Source organism: Equus quagga, chromosome 11, assembly GCF_021613505.1.
Source record: "Equus quagga isolate Etosha38 chromosome 11, UCLA_HA_Equagga_1.0, whole genome shotgun sequence".
Lineage (NCBI taxonomy): Eukaryota > Metazoa > Chordata > Mammalia > Perissodactyla > Equidae > Equus > Equus quagga.
The window spans coordinates 71,749,016-71,771,615 of record NC_060277.1 but is presented as its reverse complement, the minus strand read 5'-3'; the positions used below and the strand labels follow the sequence as shown (position 1 = coordinate 71,771,615).

Genomic DNA, 22,600 nt, shown 5'->3' with positions numbered 1-22,600 from the left:
GTGTTTGCAACCCCTCACCCCGACCTGAGTCAGTCTCCCGTCAGTGTGCCCCTTCGGGCCTGCACTTCCTGCACTGGGCCGCATTTCTGCCTGGCAGCCCTGCCTGCTGGGCTGAGGACCACACGGGTAGGCACTGAGTGTGACGCTGCTTCCCCCCGGCCCACAGCACTGGGCCAGGCTGAGCAGCCCTTCGGTAGACAGTCAATGAAAGAGCAAGGCCACGTTGCAGATACTGGTCACTTCCCCCATGGAGGGAGCCCAGCCTCTTCTGGGGACGAGGCAAAAACCGTAATACAAGACCCCTGGTTACCTTCTAGGGATCTCCTCCCTTTGCTAACATTCACAAGGGGACCAATGTTGGCAAACACATATTGCTTTATTTAGTGTTCCTCTGGATCGCAGAAGTGTCAGCAGGGGGCTGAGACCCACAAGAGGGCAGAGGCAGCTGGGCAGCCCCCAGGCCCTCTGGGGAGGTGTGGGGGGAAGCAGCAGATAGAGGTGATGCCCCTGCAGCTCCTCCCAACGCCAGCCCCTTCCCCAGGCTCCCAGGACAGGGAGGGGGTCAAGGGCTAGGAAAGGCCCTACATTTTTGAATTGGGGCCAAAGTAAGTGGGCAGGGTGTCTGTCATTCTAAGGCATGGACTCAGGCAGGAGTGCTCCTCCCACCTGGTGGCCCCCAGGGGTGATTGCTGGTCAGGGAACCACATGCACCCTTAAGACATGAGCCTGCTTCATGGGGCCCCCTGTCCCTGGGAGAGGCAGTGAGGTGTGCTGAGGACAGGGCTGCAGCCCCAACCTGCTGAAGGCAGGGAAAGTCCCTACCCATCTTTGGGCCCCTGTCTCCCATTATGTCACACCAGGAGGCTGGACCAGATGATCGCTCAGAGTCTTCCAGATTCTATGGTCTAAGACTCCGTCTCCCACTCCAGGGTGCCCTCAGGCTGGATGATGATATTGAAAGGGCATTTTTAAGGCAGCAAGAAGGGGGCAGGCAAAGGTGGTCTCAGCCCCCAAGGAGATGTCGGAGTGGGCTGCAAAGGGTACAGGTGGGCTGGCAGGCAGACAGACAGACAAGGTGCCAAGGGAACAAGGAGGAGGGGTGCCTGGGCAGGGAAGAGGGCACCAGGGCCCAGACCGCCCAACCTCTCAGCTACATTCCCTGCCCTGCTGGAGTCAGGGAAAAGACATCCAGTGTGTCTTGGGTTGGGAAAATGGCTTTTTTAAAAAACAGTTTCCTATAAAGCGTCAAAAAATCTCAGAGAAAACCTCAGCAAAAGTTCCCTTCTTTCAGATATTTGGCGTTGGCAGTGGGGCTGGCATGGCTGCCTCTGGCCCCGGCTTTCCTATTGCTGTGGCCCGGCCTGGCCCACTCCTGGGGCAGCTCCCTGGCCCCGCTGCCCCTCAAGAGAGGAGTGAGCAGGGGACAGGAGTTTGTCGGTGGGCTTCAAGGTGTCCCTGGGTCCCTGTCTGGAAGCTCGAGTCTTTGGTAACTGGGAAGGGGAGGAGGGGACAAGCAAAGCATTGGGAGGTGGGAGAGGGTCCAGTGGGCGCCTTCATCACCGAGAGTTCAGCCGTGGGGCCACCTGTGGGGAGGAGCCCAGTGGGTGAGGGGGAAGCGGACGGAGGCGCTTCGGGCACTGTGTTCATGGGTTAGATACACATAGCAGCAGTTGGGGGTCTAGGGGCCTCGATCAGGACACTGTGACCCTACTCCCATAAGAGTCCCTGTTCTGGCCAGAGAGGGCCTCACCTCCTACCAGCACTCCCCCAAGTCCCTAGGTCTTCCCCACCTCCCCATGCTGCCAGCTTTATGACTCTGTCCTGCAGGGGCTCAAATGGCCCCTCTCTCCGGCCCTCAGTGGGCAATGGGATGAAGGGGGTGGTATGATACCCTCTGGACTGAGACCCATGGGTGAGGTGCCCAGGCTCTGCCGAGGAAGCCTTGGCCACCAGCGGCTCCGCCCTAGCCCTCGGGCTGTCAGCAGGGAAGTGGGGTGCTGCCTGCCAAGCCCCACTCACCACAGCCAGGTGCCCGTTCTTGGCCTTGGTGATAAGCAGCTCCGAGCCAGGTGTGAAGTCAATAGTGCCATCCCTGCCGGGGCCCCCTGCAAATGTGATGCTGGAGGGAAGGGGGTGCGTGAGGACTGCCCGCGTGTGCACGCGCGGCCCGCTCCCCACCCCTAACCACCTCACCTGCCCTGGTTGATGTTGATGTTGTTCACACGGTCGGCGCTGAGGGCCACCTTGGTCAGTGTCTCAATCACGTGGTCACTCTGCAGCACCACATCCCCCTGGGGGCCCAGACACAGGGAGGGGTCAGGCCCTGCCCAGAGGTAGAGAACTCCCCCGAGCCCCACCCACCCGCCAGGCCCCACATGGGCACCTTCTGCTTATTGTCCTCACGCTGCACATGCAGCACAAAGAGGCTGTCGCTCAGGCTGCTGACGGAGATTCCTGAGGGGGAAAGGCTGAGGTCAGGGATCAAGAGTCAGAGTAGGGCTCTCCCTCTGCAGCCCTGGAGCCCAGCTCACCAGTCAGGTTGGCGTAATCAATCCTCTGCTTGACTTTGGCATCCTCCACGATGACCACAGCGTTGGGCGTCAGCAGCAGCTGCCGGGAGCGGGGCTTGTAGCCCTTTCGGTCATATTTGACTACAGGCACTGCATACTGGGGACAGAGCGGGCAGTGAGGGGCAGAGGAGGGGCTGAGGGGGCTCCAGGGGTAAGCCCCTCTCCCTCTGCCCAGGCCCTGAGTCCCATCCAGCCCTCGGCAGCAGAACTGTGCTGGACTAAGGGCTGCAGGCAGGGTCTCACCTGGATGGGCTCAGAGCCAAGGGCCTGCAGCACTTTGGGGCTGATCTCGTCTGTACCTGCAACCCAGATGGGGACAGGGAAGTCAGAGGAGGAGACTAGGATGGAGATGGAAGGTTTGAACTCTGGAAAGTCAGGGGCTCACCAAGCCGTGTGCTGATGAAGAGCCTGGGGACACTCTGTGGGTAATTGTCCTTCTTGCCCTTGAAGATCTCACTAGCCACGGCTTTTTGCTGCAGCTGAGGAGACAAGGACGGGGGTTGGGGTGCGGACCAAGTGAGGGCGCAGCCGGCCTCAGGAACTGAGACAGCCTCTCTCACCCTCTCTCTGGCCCCAGCACCAGGAGGCGGAGCCTGGCCACTCTCACTTCCATTAGCCCCTCCTCTTCCTTACCCCCTGTCCCCACCAACTAAGGCAGAGAGTTCCCCAGAAGCATCATGACAGCATTGTCAAGATCCAGGCCCAACTGTGGAAATAATTCCCCACCATATCAGGCCCTGGAGCCCCCAAGAAGCTGGCTGAGTGCTAATTCTCAAAACTTCTACAGACTATCTGAGCTGGGTGGGTCCTTTAGCATCATGCAATACTGAGTTGACAAATACAAGGCACATGGGCCCCCAAGGTCTGTGTCTGGAACCATGGCAGACATTACCAATGGATCGGAGTAAAGCTGCAGGCTTTGCGGCACAGGGCTCTGGACAGCCTCTGTCCAGTGGAGACAGCCCAGGAGATAAACTCTATTTGCCACCCAAAATCTACTCCAGCCTCTGCTTCGTACATGAAGCCAAATGGGGGCTGGGATCCATTTGAAGTAACATTATAAGCCAAGGCTAAAGTGCTGCCCCGGGCCAGCACTCTTGGTGTGGTGCCCATGGCTAGTCCACGCCCGCCTCCTTGCCACCATACCTGCTGCTTCCACTCTGGGCTGATGCCCCGGCAGTACTTCCACACCATGTTCTTCATGCACAACTCCCGGAGGAGCTCCGACGCCTGTGGGCACGAGGCAAGGAGGTCAGGAACCTAGACAGCTGGCTCCCTTCTCTCTGAAGACAACAGGCACGTACCCGCCACCAGTTCTTTGCCTAAGCGACAACACCTCAACCTGGACAACCCTTCCATTCCTGAGCCATTTATCTCAACAAAATTCATCCTCCATGGCCCAGCTCCAGTTCCCTTCCCCAGGGAAGCCCTCCTGACTGCTCCTCTGGCCATATGATTATTAAGCCCCTCCAATGAGCACTTCTGGGTCCCTAAGTCAGCTGGAAGGGCCCACAGACCTCACGCAGGGCAGGTGGGGGTGTGGGCCAGGAAGTATCCAGGACATTCCGGGGCAGCTGTCGCCGTAGGTTGAGCAAAAAAGAGGTGCGCACATGGTCCAGGAAGAAGGCGTTCTCGGGGCAACGGGGTGCGTGGCGCAGGATGAAGCCGCGGATGAACCTGGGGTTGGGGGGCCCAACAGGGATGGGGTGAGAAGCCTGGCAAAGGACCCCCCTACACACCCCTCATGGCGTTCCCGTGCTCACCGCCGGATGGTCTGTGCTGCCCACTTCCTCTTGGCTGCCTTCCTCCGGCCCAGCGTTCCACGCCACCACGACTGGATGCAGATGGCTGCGAACACCACGGACAGCTGACCTCTATCTCCTCACCGTGGTGGCCCACCCTAGCCCCAGACCCTGCCCCTCCTGAAGACCCTTGGGCCCCCGAACCTGACTGCTTCACCCGGAGGAATTTCTGCCGCCAGTGATAGCCCCTCCAGGCAGCTTGGATCTTCGTGGCTGTAGTCGGGAAAGAAAGAAAATTGGCCAGAGCTCAGGGGGCCTGGCACTCTCAGAGCTCACTGAGTGGGCATGAACAAGGGGGCAGTTGAATGAGCCATCGGCGAGAGGACAAATAAGTGAAGGGAGAGTAAATGAAAGCGAGTAGGAGAGGGCAAAGGAACGCGGGAACATGTTCGGAGTTTGTCCCCAGGGGCAGGACAGATGGCAGTCGTCAGAGCTGGTAGGAGGACGGCGGCTGAATGTGGGCGAGGTGGACTTCCTGGAGAGGGAACCCAGTGCAGCGATTTCTTTCCTGCTCCCCAGAACGGACCCAGTGGGACAGGAAGGGTGGGGCGTCTCTCACCCAGGCTCTGCCGCCGGACCTCCAGGGCGTCCTCTGTGGCAAACAGGGTCTTGGGGAAGCGGATGAAGATCTTGGTCCTGGGGGGACAGGAGTGATCAGCCCCTGCTGGCCGCCTGCATGCTCCCGAAACACCAGGCATGGGCACCACTCACCTGCCCATCTTGTACTCTTCTGGCTTGTAGCCGAGGTGCCTGACCAGCACGGCCACCCCATCCTGGGGCCGTCCTGCCCATGAAGGCCATGTCTCTGGGCACAGTGACTTGTACCTGGGGATAGGAGGAGCAGAAATGCACCCAGCCCCCACCCTAACCCTTCTCTGGGGGCCCAAACCAGCTTTCCTGGGCACCTGCTGGGTGCTCCCACTGACTCGCGGACCTCAGAAAGCCTGGGAGGTCACGCTGTCACTACCCCGTTTTAAAGATAAGGAAACTGAGGCATTCTCATGTGCCTAAGACCATGGGGCTAGAAAGTGGCAGAGTTGGAATTCACACCTGATTGACACCCCAGACCCCTAAGTCAGGATAACCACAAAGCTGCTCTGCCCTTTCTGAGCTGATGGGAAACTCCGTCCTCCTCATAGGCTTGTACCATCTCCTCTGGTGACAGGCATGTGGATGCATGCCTCATGCACCCTGACCAGGTGCTCTCTGAGGGCAGGGCCCTGGGAGGTTGACATTAGGGCTGTAGCATGGAGGGGTCCCTGACCTGGGTCTCCCAACAGCTCAGAAACTGGCCGGGAATCGCCACCCTCCCTCCCAGGATCTAGGAGGCTCCTACCCTGCTGCCCCCTTTCCCTGGAGCTGAGCCAGGCCCCGCCCCCACCTCTGCAGGAAAACCTCGTATTTGCGGCGATAGGCGAAGCCGGCTCTGCGCACGCGCAGGTTCTCCATCAGCCCCAGGTACTTCACCTGGTGCCGGATCAGCACTTCATCAAAGCGGCCTGGAGGACGGATAACAGGGTGGTCAGCGAGCTTTCACGGATAGATGGCCTGGCGCCTCTGTAGGGGAGGCCTGGCCCCCACAGGCCATGGGGCAGGAGGCGCCTACCGGGCTGTTTAGCGTCATTGGGCTTGATGCAGCGGACGTAGGCCGGCTCCTTAGACTTCAGGATCTCCACCAGCTGCAGGAGGCTCATCTTGAACTGGGTGGCGACCTGGGCAGCCGAGGAGAATGGAAGTTTGGCTGGAGCTGGGCTGAGGCTGCTGATCCTTGCAGCCGCCCCTTTCTGGGGCAAAGGAGTGCCAGTTCCCACTGCTACCCCCTACCCTGCTTGGGCCCTTACTTCCTCCCTCACAATAGAGGAAGGGGCCAGACTATGTCCACCCACATCCCCCTGGCTGGGCTAGAGACGGCAGCTGAGGAATCTCACTCCCGTCTAAACATCCTGCTCGGGTCTCCTTGCAACCTCAGTCCTACATCTCCCTTTGACAACCACTCTTTCTGTCTAGAATCTCAGGGCCACGTTCCTAAACGATGCGTCCTCCACCTACGGGTTCAACCATTATCCCTGTACACGGCTCTGCAGGACCTGCAAGGATCTCAGGCCAGCGGGAGAAGCAGACTCCTCGGCAAAGACTTGCAATCCAGTGCGACCCCATTAACGACGCGGCATATGTCTGGGGGTTCTGGGAACACCAAAAAGGGGCAACTAATCCAGTCTGTGGGGTAGGGGACATCAGGAAAGGCCTGGAAATGACCCTTTAGCTGAGATTTAAAGGATAAGTAGGAGATGGCCAGAAGGCAGAGAGGAGAGGAGGGCATTCAGGCAGAGGGGCAGCCTGAGCAGAGGCCTGATGTGCAGAGGGAGCTGCAAGCAGTGCAAGGATCCAGGCGGGGAGTAAAGAGAGAATGACAGAGAAGCAGGCAGAGGCAGTATCACGGAAGGACTTGAGAGTCACATTAGGGAGACTGAATTTTATCCTGAGGGAAATAGGGAGCCAAAGAGGATGTGGGGTGAGGGAATGACAGGGACAGATCTTCATCTTGGACTATCTCTACAGCAGATGTGTGGAGGACAGTTGGCAAGGACACATGGGAAGCCAGGAGCCCAGGGGGGAGGCTGGCTGACTCAGAGGACTGAAGTGGAGCAGTGGCTGGGGGAAGGGCCGAGGGGAAGGAGCTGAGAAGTATTCAGGCAGCAGAAATGGGTGAGACCCAGTGGTTGTGTGGATGAGGAGACGGGGGAGACTGAAGAGTCAGGGATGCTGCCCAGGTTTCTGACCTGCAGGACTGGGTGGAGGGTGATCCCTGTCCTGAGTTAGGGACACAGAAGCAGGCCTGGGGGACCTGGCAACCGAGGACTCATTATAGACCAGTGGAGTCCGGTGCCCGGAGGCCACTTGGAGATCAATGGGTACATGATTCTGCGGCCTGCTGGAGAGGCCTGGACAGGAGTGGATGTGTCCTCACGGGAGGATGTGGGCGATACTGAGGCTGGGAGGATGAGAGTCCTCAGGGAGCGGGGTGGGGTGGGGAGCAGACGGAAGGGTCCCAGGGAGTCAGGCCCTGGGCCACATGCTGCCTCCAGGCCCTCCCTTCCAACACGGCTTAGCCACTGAGACAGGCAGCACTCTGGCTTCTCCCTCCCCACTGCCCTCCCTCCTCCTGGGACTGCCCTGGCCCTGTCCCTTCCTGGCCACACCCCTGCCCAGTTCCCTGGAGCTCTCCCCGCATTTCACGCCACTGGGCACATCTGCCTTTCCCAGCCTCTCTCCTCCATAATGTCACATTCCTGTTGACCTCTGGTCTTTTGTGGACTGTGTGTCTGTGTTGGGCCCTCTCACTGCCTGCAGTGCTCTCCCACAGGTCTATCTGACAAGCACCTACTCATTCCCAAGTTATCTCAGATGGTTCCTCCTCCAGGAAGCCTTCCCGGACCCCCTCACCCCTTCTCCTCCCTCAGGCAATTTGCTGCTCCCTATTCTGTTTCCAAAGCACTCTGTGCACATTTCTATGAGAGCACCCATTTGTTTTTCGATCCTGAGTGCCTAGCAATGTCTACTACAAATGTCTGCCGAGGGGGTGAATGCCTGTAAGTGCCCACACAAACACACACACATATGGACGTGCGCACAGACACAGGTGCACACACACGGGTCCACACTTAGAGACAGGTGCACACACACAGAAGTAGGCACAGACGCGCCCACAGGCAGCCTCCTAGACCCACACAGATGTGCACACAGGCACCAACAAACACAGGAACTCACACGCACACTGCCAACTCCCAGGCTCACGCAGGCACTCGTCCACGCCCTCGCGCACACACACGCCCCCTCAGGTCCCACGCCTCCACACCGTCTCTGGCCGCTTCTTGTCACTGAGCTCGCTCCGGTCGAAGCACTGGCTCATAATGGGATTCTCCGAGCTGCACATGGTCTGTGAGGGCAGAGCAGGGGGTCAAGGTGGGAGCACAGGGCAGGCAGGACAGGTTCCTGGAGCAGAGGTCATTCAGGGCCCAAACCTGGAGCCCTCCCCCCAGTCCTCCTCACCTCCTTCAGGTTCCGGAAGAGAAGGTCATTGTTTTTATCCAGAAACCCTGGGAGGGAGAGCGGATGCGAGGTGAGGGAAAGTCCCTCTCCTCACCACGGTGGGGACCCAGCCCCAGCATCCTCACCGGTCACGCTGTAGGTCACCTCCCCCGCGTAGTGCAGAAGGCGGAACTCCCCTCGGCCCAGGGATTTCCTGGTCCGCTGATCGGCCAGCTTGTGCCTGGGAGTGACAGGGAGAGGAAAGTACAGATTGCTGGCCCGAGCTGTGCCCCCTGCCTGTTGAAGAGACTCAGAAAGAAGCCAAGCATCCAGTAAGGAGCAGCGTCCTCAGGGCCCCCACAGCCCCTGTGCCGGGTGGTGACAGGGCCAGGCCATCAGCCTCCCTGCACAGAGGCGGCTACTGAGGCTTAGGGAGGCCAACAGCCTTGCCCAGGGTCACACGGTGCCAGGCCCGGGATCTGGGCCTGTGCACAGCCAGGGCACGCTGAATGGAGGGTGACATTCATTGCCTGTGGCTGCTGCACGACTGCTCAGTGGGTTGAGGGCTGCCCACTGCATTTTAAGAATGGAATCTGCCCCGAGAGATCACTCAAGTCTTAAGCATGTTTTATACCCTTTAGCCTATTTTCTACTTTTAAGAACTATTCCAAGCAACTAACCAGAGATGCAGGCAGCGATTTAAGACACAAAGATATCTGTGGCAGCCCTGTCATCCCAGCAGAAACCTGGAGGCTCCCAGGGACCCCTGGAGGCAGCGGAGTATCTGCGTTAGAGTCATCAGAGGAAGTGTTTTGAGGAAATTTTTCTGTTTGATGATACAGGAAAGTACTCAGGATGTAACATTATCCTGAGCCTTATGCACAATAAATTCTCAACTATTAAAAAAAATGTATAGAAAAAGGCAGGAAGGAAATGCCTTGAATTGTTAACAGTGATGACCTCTGGGTGACAGGATTACAAGTGGCTTTTGCATACATTCCAAGTTTTCCCTAATGAGCAACGTTATTTTTACAATCAGAAAAAGGGTTTTTTTTTTAAACATTTTATTTTTCCTTTTTCTCCCAAAGCTCCCTGGTACATAGTTGTGTATTTTTTGTTGTGGGTCCCGCTAGTTGTGGCATGTGGGACGCCACCTCATCGTGGCCTGATGAGCGGTGCCATGTCCGCGCCCAGGATTCGAACCGGTGAAACCCTGGGCCACCGCAGCAGAGCGCGTGAACTTAGCCACTCAGCCACGGGGCCAGCCCCAGAAAAAGGTTTTTAATATGCTATTAAGCAAAAAATGCTCAGGACCTTGGCATTCGCAGCCCCAGGACTGAGTCTCAGCTCTGCAGCTGACTAGATGTGTGACCACCTTGGGCAAATGACTTCGCCTCTTTGAGCCTCAGTAAAATGGAGAAAGCACCCCGAACGCCTCCTTAAGGCGTGGGCTCAGGTTAAAGAAGATGTGCAGAAAATACGCAAGGCAGAGCTGGGCCGGGGTGGGGGGCGGGAGGGCGGTTTGCTTCTTTTCTCCCACTCCCCATGTTGGGGGGATTCCTCAAATAAAAAGCAATTTCCAAATAAGGAAGCTAAAAAAAAATCTTAGCAAGTTTCATTCTCAAAAAAGAATAAAGAGGAAGCCACGCTCCTAGCTTCTGCCTTTGTGGATGCACCACGAGCTGGGCTTTGTGCTCCTGTCCTTAACTGAGCACCTCCCCTGGTCATCTCCTCGTGGCTGCTGTTTTACGTTCGTGGGGGATGCTCTGCCTCAAGAGAGCCCCCGCCCCTAAGTGAGCCCTGCACCCCACTCACGTGAGCAAGTGCGGATGATGCTTGACGGTGTCCTCCAACTTCTCCAGGAAGGTCAGATCCGTGGCCTCCCCAGGGCGGAGACACTCCTCATCCTGGGGGAGGTGGCAGAGGGTGAAGCATGTATCGGGGGAGGGGCTGGAGAGCACAGGAGATTGAGGGGCACCGTGCCGGGAGGCACAGACACGGGAAAGGGGCAGATCATAGGAATCCTCCTAGAGACAGCTTCTAGACCCAGCCAGCACCTCACCCCGCATGCCATGCACGGCCCTGCCCCTGCTCAGCCTCAAACTCTGGCCCTCTATGGACAGGCCTGGAGAGAAGGGGAAGTGGGTGACGTCCTTCTCAACACAAGGCCTTTGAGGAGCAGAGGACTCACCAAAATGGAGATGATGCCCTTGAACTTCTCCTCCACCAGGTCACAGATGATCTTGTTGTTGAAATACTGGACAGGCTCCCACTGAGGGGTAAAGGGAAGGAAGGCATCACCCTGGGGTCGTGTGGTCCTGGGGGACCTGTGGTCCGGGGGACACCCGCGGGCTTGCACTTACCGCGATGCCCTCGGCCTCATATTCCTCCTGTTCCGACTTGAGGGTGAGCTCGATGAAGAGCTGCTGCAGCTTCTCGTTGCAGTAATTGATGCAGAACTGCTCAAAGCTATGAGGGAGACAGAAGAGGCCCCAGTTCTCAAGGGCGACACGGGACCAGGAGTAGGTGAGAGGTGACACGAGGCCCCAGACCAGCTGAGGCAAGAAACACAGAGCAGCACCCAGGGTGGCTGGGGGAGTCACTGGCATGAAGGAGAGGCAGGAGCACAGAGAGAGGGACTAGGACAGAGCAGACAGGAAGAGAGACAGGAGGGCAACGGGGGCACTGACCTGTTGTGCTGAAACACTTCGAAGCCATAAATGTCCAGGAGCCCAAGGACCGTGGTGCTCCGCCAGCTGGGGCTGTCAGCATCCTAGGGGCATTCAACCGAGAGCATGGGCCCCGGTGTCCGCCAGCTCCCGGCCCCAAGCCCCCCTGGACTGCCCTTCCTGCTGCCTTGGAAGCAGCCTGGGCCCAGCCCTCACCTTGGAGGCCAGCGACCTGTTGATCTTCTCGACCAGCCAGGTAAAAGTGCGACTGTACACGGCCTTGGCCAGGGCGTCTCGCGCATATGCAGCCTGTTCCAGGTTCAGTGGGCTCAGGAGCTGCAGGCGCAGGGTGAGACAGGGAGACGAATGCTGCAGACACCTCCCCATCATCCCCCTTTCCGGCTCAGGCCGAACCCCAGGAAACTATGACCACTCTGCCCTCCCTGCTGGGGGGAGGGGGCATCAGAGGAGGACACAGTGGCCACAGCAGAGGGAAGGTGGTAGAGGAAGAAGCCTCATTCCTAGAGGTGGAAGTCTTGGTTCCAGCCTGACTCCATCACCCTCTTCCTGTGTGACCTTTGGCCAGCTCCCTGTGCCTCTCTGAGCCACCTGCCGTATGTCCTTCCTGCATTGCTGAGAGGACCAGCTGAGCAGACCAGGGGAAGGAGGAATGGTGGGAGCAGGGGCTGCCTTGGAACACCTGTACCCCTCACCCCACCTCCAGAGGCAAAGGCTTGGCCTCACCTCTTCTCCCTTGGCGATGATCTTCCTGTGTGTCAGGGCTTCCCGCAATGTTGAGCCTTCCACACCAAGGAGCTGCCAAGGGAGGGGGTGGGCATGGTGAAGGTGCACCCCACTCGCATCAGTCGCTCTGCCCCCCACCGCTGCTCGCCCTGCTCACCCTGGTCAGATACTTGAGCTGGTTCTCGGTGGTGACCTGAGCATTGCTCTCCTCGTCGGCAGCAAAGTGGATATTGCCCAAATGCAGGACACTGGCCACAATGCTCAGCAGGTCCTGGGGGAACAGGCAAGGGGCAGGTGGGAGTCACAGGAGGGGCTGAGAGCCCCATGAGGACAACCAGTGGATGGTCAGATGGAGCAGAGAATAGGTGGTAATGCGTTTGAGAGGAGAAGGGGGCTAGAAGTGGAAATAGGCTGGAAAAGTGAACCGAGAATTTGAGGGGTAACGGGAAGAAAGGGAGGGTGCCCAGCAGAGGGCTCACCTCCACTTCATCCTCAGTGAAGTCGATGACCGTCAGAGCCTTCCTGACGACCTTCCAGTCATTCTTGTCATTGATGGAGGAGACTTTGGCACACTGGCCCTGGAGGAAGGGCAGAGCTGGGTTACCCGCCCTGGTGCTGTGCTCCCTGGGTGGTACCTGCCCTGCCCGCCAGCCACTCACCTTCACCAGGTACAGGTAGCTCTGGGGGTTGCGTTCCAAGCCCAGCCTGCGCAGCATCTCCTCCTCGCCCCCCTCCAGCAGCTGGTAAAAGATGTGGAAGTTCCTCTCCCCATGATTCTGGTGCACCACGCGGGACTTCTCCAGGAGGTAACTGAGAATGTGGCCACCCACGGGGGCACCCTGTGGGCAGGGCAGGACGTGGTGACTGCTCAGGGGGACTGGGGAATGGAGCCCCTCTTCCCCTCCCTCCCCTGCACTCCTGGGCTCAATTCCAGCTCTGCCACTAGCTACAAGGGCTCAGGCGAGTCACCCACCCTGGCCTCAGTTTCTTCCTCTAAGAAATGAGGACATTCAGCCCTGTCTACTCCATAGCTCCACTTGGCTGTCCGACAGGCATCTTGGACTCAACAGGCCTGAAACGGACCTCCTGCTCGCCCCCTCCCCGGATGAGCTCCTCTCTTCCCGGCTTGGTCAATGGTTACCCCACCCTTCTAGGTACGCAGGCCAAGAAGTTTGCAGTCCTCCTGGAAGCCCATTTCCCCACACCTCTCGTCCAATCAGATAGCCAGTCCTGCTGCCTTAACCTTCAAAACATGGAGAATCCAAGCACTGCTCAGCACCTCCACTGCTGCCAACCTTCCCAGCCACTGTCATCTGTCACCTAGATTTAATCATCATCAGCTTCCTAACTAGTTTCCCTGCTCGGCCTGGTTCTCCTACCATCTAGTCTCAACAAAGCAGCCAGAGCGACATTTTTAAGAGGAAAGTCAGATCATGACATGATCCTGTTCTGAACCCTCCAATGGCCCCCCTTTCACTCAGAGTTTTAAAAAAAAAGTTATAAAGACCCAAAAGGGTCTAAACCATCCGGCCTCCTCTCCTATTCCTTGACCCTTGCTCTCTTCTCCAGCCACTCTGGCTTCCCTGTTGTCCTTGAACACCCCAAGCACCCTCCCACCTCAGGGCCTTTGCACTGACCATTCCCTCTGGCTGAACTCTCTCCCATGGTATCTGTACAGCTTGCTCCCTATCTCCATCAAGCCTTTACCAAAATGCCACCCTCTCAGTGAGGCCTACCCTATCTGCCTTATTCAAAACAGCAACTGTCCCCACCCCTTAACTCATTTTATTTTTTGCCATGATACTTGTGTCACCTAAATTACCTTTGTCTGCTTATCTCCCTGGAGGTAGGATTTTTGTTTCACTGCTGTACCACCAGCACCTGGAACAGTGCCTGGCACACTGTAGGCGCTCAATAAATATTTGCTGGTGCCAAGGCCCTGGCCAGTGGGCACCAGCTGAACGGGAATCCCACCCCCTGGCCCTGACACACCCACCGTACCTTGAAGTCAAACTGCACGTCCATGTATTTCCCAAACCTGCTGGAGTTATCGTTCCGGAGGGTCTTGGCATTCCCGAAGGCCTAGGAATGGACGGAGGCATGAGGGACACTCTCTCCCTGCTCCCCCCACCCCTCAGATGTTGCGGCCCCTCACCTCCAGCACAGGGTTGCTCTGCAGCAGCCGGTCACGCACAGCACCCCCCCGCTCGGGGGCTGGGCAGGTCTCTGCATAGAACTGTAGCAGCCGCTTGGTGGCCTCTGTCTTGCCTGCCCCGCTCTCCCCAGAGATCATCACTGCCTGGTCCCGGCGCTCCGTGCGCAGTGCCCGGTACACAGTGTCGGCCACTGCAAACCTGGGGCAGAGGCTCGTCAGGAGCGCAGGAGGCCAGGGGCCAGGCGACTGCAGGTGGTGGGAGTCCCACAGGGAGGACTTGGGGGGCCTCTCTCATATCTGGTTGGAGTTCCCTTGTGGGTGGGAGTTGGGTGTACCCTTGAGGATGGGAATTGGGGGGCCTTCAAGTCTGCGGGTCAAGGGAGACCCTTCGCAGTTGAGGATGGGGGTCACTTTCAGATGGAGGACTGAGGGCATCACTCACAGGTGGGGGTATTACAGGTCATTCAGGTGCAAGGTGGGGTCCCTCAGAGGTGGGATCAGAGGGTCACTAAGGTCGGGAGAGTTGGGGGACTAAGTCATGGGTGTGAGTGGGGGTGGGGCTGGGGAGGTCCTGCCCACAGGGAGTTGAGACACTCATCTCAGGTGGGGACTGTTGGATTCTTCACAGATATGAAAAATGATTCATCCCAAGTGGGAGGTCGGGGATCATTTCAGAGTGAGGGTCAGGCAGGGTCATCTCAGATAGAGATGGGGGTCACTCACAGGTGGGGTGGCACCTCATAGAAGCTGACGCCACGGTAACGCTCCATGTGCTGGCGGCTGTAGATCTGGAGGTCCCGGTAGGGGTTGACAGAGACTAGGACAGGGCCAATGTAGGTCTGGGGGTCGAGGGAGAAAGGTCAGAATTTTCTCCCAGAGGCCCCTGATGCCTCTTTCCCACTCAGCCTTGCATCTGTGCTCCCCAGCACCCCCTCTGTCTTCCCACTTGGGCCTCACGTAAATGAGGTTCTCCCGGAACCGACGCCGCAGGTTCTCGATGAAGGCAGCCTCGCTGGTGAAGTTCTCCAGCAGCACGAAATCCTGTACCCCTACCCGGTCACGGGCGGTTAGGGCACTCTCCATGGTCACTCGCACCCCGTCACTGCCCAGGGCCTGCGGGGAAGGGGCCACAGGAGAGGGTCAGAGCCAGCAGGGTAGGGTAAGGCCACTTCTCCCCCTCCACCACAGCCTGCAGGACTGAGAGGGCAACCGGGGGCACATGGACAGAGGCCTGGACACAGGACGCATAGAACACCCAGGAGACAGACCATGCTGGGTACAGCAGGCCTGGGTCACAGGAAGCCCGCGCCTGGAACACTGAGGACACGGGTCACACAGAAAAAGACCACGTGGGGCACACAGGACCTGGACATAGGACACTGAGACCCAGAGGACATGGGGGCAAGGCCACTGAATCCAGGGAGGTGTTGGTTTTGTGTAGAGAAAGGGGGGGGTTATGAGAAGGAACTCCCTGGAATAATAGAAAGAAAGCTCTGTTGACCTTGGACAAATCCCCTCTTCTCTCTGGGTTGCTTCCTCCTCAAGGAGGAGGAGTTGAGTTAGACTAGGTGACCTCAGGTCCCTTAGCTCTGGGCCATGTGTGACAGGTACTTTAGAGGACAAATGGCTCAAAGTGAATTCTGCGTGCAGGGTGGGACCATCTCTCCCACTTCAACCACCAACATCTCCAGGGAGAGAGTGTCAGGAACCAAGCAAGAGGCCACCCCCAGGCCCTAGGAGAGGGATTCCCCCAGAGGGCCTCTTCTCCCAGCTGGGCTCAACACCCACCCCAGAAGGGGGGGCCTCTCGCCCATAACTGGACCACGCCCTGCCCTCCAGCTGCTGGGCTCCCCAGAGCCCTCCTCCACCCAGAGCCCTGAGAAGCCTCCAGGGAGTGGGGGTTTACCGCGGAAAGCCCAGCTGCCTCTGAGCCCATCAGAGGGTGAGGAGAGGAACGGGCTCAACAAGGCCCTCACCCCACACCACACTCCTGGGAGGGAGTCTGGGGGCTCCAAGAAACCCACACCAAGAATGTGAAGGGTCAAACAGCAAGGTGGTGGTGGTCAGAGGGGGTGTAGACCCCAAAGAGGCCACTAGGTCTCCTCCAACCACAGACCACCCAGAACGCTAGCGCTGGGCACCCCTCCGGCTCTGGCCAGGGGCCTGCCTCTCCCAGGCCTGTCTCTCACCTGCCTCCCCCCGACCCGCCCCCGCAATCCTGCCCGCAGCTGCTGCCAAATCTGGCCGAAGCCCCCGCCGTCTTGCCCTCTGGGTGACGAGCCTCTGTGCTCTCAGCCCTCCGCGGGGGCTACTCGCCCGGCCCCGGGTCCGAGCGCCCCGCGGCCCTCCCTGCCTCTGCCTCCTCCCCCTGCAACTTTCCGGGACGTTTTTCCACCCGAAATTCCTGGGCCGCACCCGCTTCCTGGAGGGGCCGAGGCGGCGCCGCGAGGCAGGGAGGGACGCCCAGGACCCCTCGCCCTGCCCGCCACCCCCGCTCACCGACGCCCGGTAGCGCATCCTGCCCGGCTGGCCTGGCGCCCTGCTCCGCTGCCCGCGCTCTCGGCCCCGGGCTCGGCGGCGGCGGCGGCGGCGGCGTCAGCGAGGGAGGGGCCGACCCGCCCCCCGCACCGCCCCCTCCGCGGGCCGCCGACGCGCGGGACTCCCCAGCCGCCTCCGCCCCCCTCCGGGCTGGCGCTCCGGGGTCCCTCTGCAGCCGGTGGGGGTGGGGTAGGATCTAGGGGGGGATCTCGGGGCGGGGTTGGAGACAGGGATGGGGGGCGGGGTAGGGGCAGGGCACCCCGCCGGGCAGGGGCTCCTCCTGAGTCAGGTTTTCCAGGAGGGACGTTGTTGGTTCCAGGGTGGAGCCCGGAACCCGCTCGGCCGCCGCGTCTACACGGACCTAGAACTCACTTCCGGGCTTGTGTCTACACTACGCACCAGGCTAGGCGCGGGACGAGGGCCGAAGCCCGTGGGTCTCCGAGGAAGCAGGATTTCCCTCCCCCCTCATCCAACCTCGAGTCCCGGGAAAGTTAAAAATAGAACGAAATGTCCAAATACGGCCTGCGCGCCCGAGCGGGAGGAGCCTCTGTGTGGGACACTGTCTACTCCCAAACACTCTCTGGGGGGTGGGCCCGCGTCCTTAATTTTAGGTTCCCGCGTCACCACAGAGCGCGCGCCCTAGCGACAAGGACAGCCACAGGGCGCCTTTGCCTACGGAGGTCTCAGTTTCCCCTCTGGGAAATCCACTTCCGACTTCCAGCATTCAGGGCCAATACTTTTCTTGCCTATCCCGGACACCTCAACTAGGGCCTCTGTGCCCTAGGGGCGCCTCACCGCTCTCTCTTCTCTGGAGGGTGTCTCCCTCTCCTGTCCCTCAGGATCCCTCCGTACTCTGCCCAGGACACCCTTCCTCTCAGCAGCCTCACCCTCGCTGGGCTATTGGGAGGCACCAGCTTCGGGGGCAAACTAGCTCAGATCCCACCGCTGGTGGGGGCGGTGACGGCTCGTGCTTACAAAAGGTTGGGCTGTTTCTTACAAGCTGTGTGACTGCTAGCAAGTCGCTTAACGTCTCGGAGCCTCTTCATCCTTAAAATGAGGCTAATACCCGCCTAAAAGGGTTGTTGAGAAGGCTAAGATAAAGCACTAAATCACCTCCAGGCCGTCAATAAACATCACTTCCCTCTCTAGGCCAGACATTCATTCTACACATGCCGGGGCAGACGGGTCACACTTCTTATCTAGCGGGGAAAGCCCCTCAGGTGTGTCTGTCAGTTGCAAAGCGCTCTCAAGAGCTTTACCTGTCCCCAGCAGACAGATAAGGAACCTGAGGCGCAGTGCGGCCGACACCGACTTGTCCTAGGAGGGAAAAGGCAGAGCCGGGATCCAAAGCCCCAGCGCGCCCCGCCCTCGGACCCGGGCTCCCCGAGGAGGGGGCGAGGCTGCGGCAGGTGCGGGCTGCAGCCTCGTGGGGAAGGCTCATTACCTCGAGAACAACAGCCTGGCCGGAGCCACGGCCCGGGGGACCCGCGGGGGGGCGCCAGCTGGGAGACGGGGCCCTCCGGAGGGGGCGAGGGCATGGGTGCCGCCGCGCGCAGCTGGGAGATGGCTGGGAGCGGAGAGTGGCTATTGGACGCCACCGGCAGAGGCAGGCTCAGGGCGTAAGGGGGCGCCCTCCGCGGTGCCCCCAGGTTTAAAAGTCTGCAGGAGGAGGGAACGGGGAGGGACTCGGTCTGCAGCGCACGCACCCGCGTCGGGGGTGCCTTAGAAGACCCGGGGAGGGAGCCCCCCAGCAGCGCGGCTCCCTGCGGGAAGGCGGCCGGGAGGGGAGGAGCTGGAGGGCGGGGCGGAGCCGCCCGCCGCCGAGTCAAGCGGCTGGAATGAGGGGAATCCGCGTGCGGAGGGGTCCGGCCGGCCAGTCCGCCGCCCCGAGCCGCGGCGCTGCATTCCCGGGATGCCCGCTGGCGCCCCCGCGGCCGCCGCCCGGCAGCGGAAGGAGGGGGAGTCTCCGCTGCTGGGCGGGCCCGAGGGCTAGCCACCGCCCGGGCCACAGCCCCGGGCCACCCCCAGCGGCCCGCCCCTCCTCCCTGGACGGAAGCGCGAGCCGGGGAGAGGGGGTAGGGAGGCGGGGACCCGAGGGTGAGCGACGCTGCGACGAAGGCGGCAGCCCCAGGCGCTTCCTGTATTCTGAGCGCTCTTACAGTGCTCCCTTCAATGCCCCCAGCCAAGCCCACGAGGTCTGTATTATTATTCCCCTTCTGCAGACGGGGAAACTGAGACTGAGCAGGGGAATGACTTAAGATCGCAGGACTAGTAAAAGGAGGGGTGGGATTGGAACCGGGCACTCTAGCACTCACTCCTCCTGCAGGGCTGCCCTGAGGGAGGGAGGCCCGCCTAGACCTGGCGGATTTCCGATTTCCATGAGGGTTGACACACTACCCTGCCAGGCTGTGACCTTCCTGAGTGGCCCCGTGACTGCAGTGCCCTGTACACAACCCTGTCCATGTTGTGTGACTGCTGACAACTAGGCCTTAGGAGTAGCAGTTGGGAGTGGGCCACGGCCTTTGGGCCCCAGCATGTCCCTGGACCTAGGGGCAAGCTGCAGACTGGGGTGGCGCCAAGGCCCCTGAGTGACCCAGGACTTAAGTTCCTAAGGCTGCCTCTGGGTCTCCTCCCACATAGGGAGGTGTCTGCAGTAAATGCAGGGATGGAGCAGGTCCAGCAGCCCTGGCTCATCCAGGGCCCTTCACCTAGTGTGGGCCAGGTGACCCCAAGCCTGATGTCTGGAGAAGAGGGGAGGGCAGTGGGGAGCCTCAGACTTTCCCCCAGCCTAGGGCCACGCAGGTCTGGAGAGGTGTTCTGAAGACCCCCAGATGGCTGCTGTGAGCTGACTTCCACGGAGGCAGCCTCCTGGCTTGTTGGGGCAGCAGAAAGAACCCTAGCCTCTCTCACCCGCAGTGCAGTGCTGGGCATAGAGGAGGTGCTCAATTTATATTTATCGAACGTATCTTAGGTCTAGGCCCAGGCTGCCCCACCAAAGACTGTTCCAGACTCAAGGGAACTGTTGGAGGGGGGAATGAGGAGGAAAGGTGGAGCCTTAGGGGCTCCACCTAATTGCTCATAGGGCCCTAGTCAGGGGCTGCACACTCTAGCTCCAGAGCCATGGGCCTTTGGCCTGCTAGACACTTCTGCCTGGGGGTCCAGCAGAAGTAAACAGAGCACCTTGCCCCCTAACCTAACCTTCTTGTTCAATATTCTGTAGGTAGAGAGAAGGGAGGCACCTCCAGCCAGTCATCACCTGGCATGCAAAGGCCTGCCCTCTTCCCTCCACTCCTCACACAGAGGAGGCACCACCTGCCAAAACCTCCCCTCTGCTCCTCCATCACCGCTCTGCTCCTGGACCAGGCAGCAGCCTCCCGGCCCTGCCTTCCTCCTTCCCATTTTCCCACAGCAGCCTGTGGTATTTACAAACGCAAATCTGATCAATTAACGTCTCACGTTAATAGAGTGAAGGTTTATAGGGCACCAGTCCATGTGCCAAGCCTGTACTTGACACCCACTGCTTCTTGCCAGGCCCCTGCATATAGTCCTCTGTCCTCAGTTTACCCCACTGCTCCAGCCTTCCTGTGTGACCACGGGAGTGGCCCTCTCCTGTCCCTTCTCTCCTCATGCCTCCCTCACCACCACACACAGCCAGGAGAAGCTGCTCCTGCCCCTGCCACCAGGCACACGTGGCTCTTTAAGCTTCTTGCCTTTGCATCTGCAGCTTCCTTGGCCTGGCACACCCTGCCCCCTCCCCACCTGACTGACTCTTAGTCATTCTTAAAGACTCAGCTCAGGTATCACCTCCTCCAGAACCCCTTCCTGACTACCCCCAACCTCCTTATCACATTAGGCTCCAATCGCCCGTTTCCTTGTCAGTCTCTACCAGGAACCTGCTCCCGCCTGGGGCGGACACCCAGCCCGGCACACAACGGGGGCTCAAAAACCCCTCGTGGATGCCTTGTACGAATGAATGAATCACAGAGCCCCGGGAGTGTGAGCAGGAGGCCGGAGCACGCCGGGAGCTGCATAAAGCCGTAGGCCAGCCATTCATTCTCTCATTCAAGCTCGTAGCCCCCCATCTGCCACACTCACATGCGCCTTGGTGCGCAGAGGCCCCTAGTGCTGCGGGGCCCGAGGGGCGGAGAACGGGAAGGGGCGGGGCCCGGGCGGCTTCTCCGGAACCCAGAGACACAGCCAGGCTGGTACAGGGGCCCGGAGGGAGCGCAGGGTGCCTGGGTACTGGGACCCCAGCCGCTCCTTCCCGCGCTCACGTTACCCGCAAGTAATCTTCAGTCTCCACCACGCCGAGTCCTGGGGCCACCGGGTCCTGGGACCCCGTACCGGCCAGGGCGAGCTGACCCTCGGCCCCAGCGACCCCCGGTAGCTCGGGGCCTGGCTCGGCGGCGGGCCCCCTGCCCTTTCCCCTCATCCCGCCCTCCAGCGGAGGCCTCCTAGGGCCACGCGGCTGCTGCCCGCCCGGCACCCTGGCCCCGAGTACCCACCGGCTCGGTTCTCCGGGTGCGCGGGCGGGGGCCAGGCTGGGCGGCGTGGCCGGCTCCTCAGTCCGCGGCCCTGGCACGCTCTCCCCGCCCAGGGCCCGCCGGGGGCCGGGCCGCTGCCTGTCGTCATCCCGGGCAGGGCCCAGGCCCCGGCGCGCGCGCGCGCGCACCCTCCGGCCCCGCCCCGCCCCGGCGGCCCTGGCCCTGGCCCTGGCCCTGGCCCTGGCCCTGGCCCTGGCCCCGGCCCGCGTCCGCGGAGACTTGGTGCCGCACACTCCGCAACCAGCTCCTAAGACGAGGCACGTCACTGTCACACACATACACACGCGCGCGCGCACCCTCCTCCTGCCGAAGACCCGGCCCACTCACTGCAGTGCTGGGTGGGTGGGCGCAACTGATGGGTTTCTCTCGCTCCTCATCCTAGGGCCCTTTTGCATCCTCAGAGCAAACCTGACCCTCCCTGCATGCCCGGCCAGGTCAGTTCTCGCCCATTTGTGACTACCTCTCTCCGTTTGTCCCCCACCCCAAGCCCCAGCTCCCCAGCCCCTGCACGCTCCTACTCTGAGTTGGTCAGTCCCTGTTCTTTGGGCCAGACGTGGAAAGGCGAGGCATTAACTGAGCCTGTAGTATGCTCCTGGAGCTTTACAAGCACTAGTCCTTTGACCTCAGAGCAGCCCTGTCACCTGGGTGTTGTTTTGCACAGTTCAGAGCCCACTGAGGATCAGGGAACCGGAGAAGAAGGGATTTAAACTCAGATTCCTGCCCTGAGAAACCTTCTCCTAGTGGTACTTAAACCCGTACCCCTTCCTATCCAGTCTGTTCCTGTCCCGCCAAAGATCAGAACTCTCCCTCCCCTCCCCCACTGCTCACCACTTTCCCAAGGGGTTTGCTTGAGAAGGGGCTGCTGGGCCCTATGGAGACACTGCCACCCTTCCTCCCAGCCCAGAGCATCCCAGCTTACAAGTTTGCAGGGCCTGTGGGGATGAACCACGCGGATGATCTCCCCGGTGGGTATCAGCTCCACTTGCAGCGCCATTCCGCCTGTGGATAGCCAGCGTGCTGAGCACTGGGGCCTCTGAGCAAAAGCCTGCCTGTCTGCCCACTGGCTCCTGCTGCTCCTGGAGCCAGGAATCTGGTCTCACGCTGGGATGGCCACTTGGTTCAGCTTCAACTCCAGCCCCAGGGGATGTGTCTGGTCCAGCTCCTCAGGACACAGCTGGAGCAGCCCAGGTCTGATTGGGAGGCCTCTTGGCCCAGTGGGTTGGGGCAGGAAGAGGAGGGGCTGAGGGATGGAGGAAATGCCTGTTGTCCCAGGTAACCAGAGGAGCTGATGCAGTGCAGCTACTATGGGGGACCCTGAGCTCCAGGTCAAAGGGTAGGAGGCCTTTCCCCCCAGCAGCTCCATGGCCTGCCTCTCTCGCTGCCCACTCACTGGTGACAACTGGAGAGCACAGTGACCACTCCCCAAACCAGAACGCACATCCTGCCCTAAGCCAAAAGGAACCATCAACAGGCACTGCCCCCCCTGCATGTCCCCCCAGCCTGCCTGCCTCCCACAGCAGCAGGTGAACCCCTTGAGTTTGAGAGGCCA

The 22,600-nt window shown here is 60.2% G+C and overlaps 1 protein-coding gene across 3 annotated transcripts; it reads right to left on the bottom strand.

The window, feature by feature from the left end:
- Window positions 1-357: 357 nt before the first annotated feature.
- Window positions 358-22,200, bottom strand: MYO1C (myosin IC). Of its 3 annotated transcripts, none has more exons than XM_046675393.1 (32): window positions 21,971-22,200; window positions 14,927-15,082; window positions 14,693-14,808; window positions 13,970-14,168; window positions 13,816-13,896; window positions 12,474-12,653; window positions 12,294-12,392; window positions 11,972-12,085; window positions 11,815-11,886; window positions 11,287-11,406; window positions 11,092-11,174; window positions 10,765-10,870; window positions 10,593-10,673; window positions 10,217-10,308; window positions 8,548-8,642; window positions 8,423-8,469; window positions 8,229-8,309; window positions 5,979-6,084; window positions 5,754-5,871; window positions 5,084-5,197; window positions 4,932-5,008; window positions 4,517-4,585; window positions 4,334-4,418; window positions 4,088-4,247; window positions 3,717-3,800; window positions 2,956-3,049; window positions 2,814-2,869; window positions 2,532-2,667; window positions 2,384-2,454; window positions 2,194-2,291; window positions 2,020-2,119; window positions 358-1,583 (listed from the first exon to the last, which is right to left on the bottom strand). In XM_046675393.1, the coding sequence occupies exons 1-32, from the start codon at window positions 22,043-22,045 to the stop codon at window positions 1,557-1,559; spliced, it is 3,192 nt and encodes a 1,063-aa protein (XP_046531349.1). In that variant the 5' UTR covers window positions 22,046-22,200; the 3' UTR covers window positions 358-1,556. The 3 variants fall into 3 exon arrangements, with proteins under 3 accessions (XP_046531349.1, XP_046531351.1, XP_046531350.1); XM_046675395.1 differs by lacking the exon at window positions 21,971-22,200 and adding an exon at window positions 21,013-21,159; XM_046675394.1 differs by lacking the exon at window positions 21,971-22,200 and adding an exon at window positions 16,469-16,618.
- Between the last annotated feature and the right edge of the window lie 400 nt (window positions 22,201-22,600).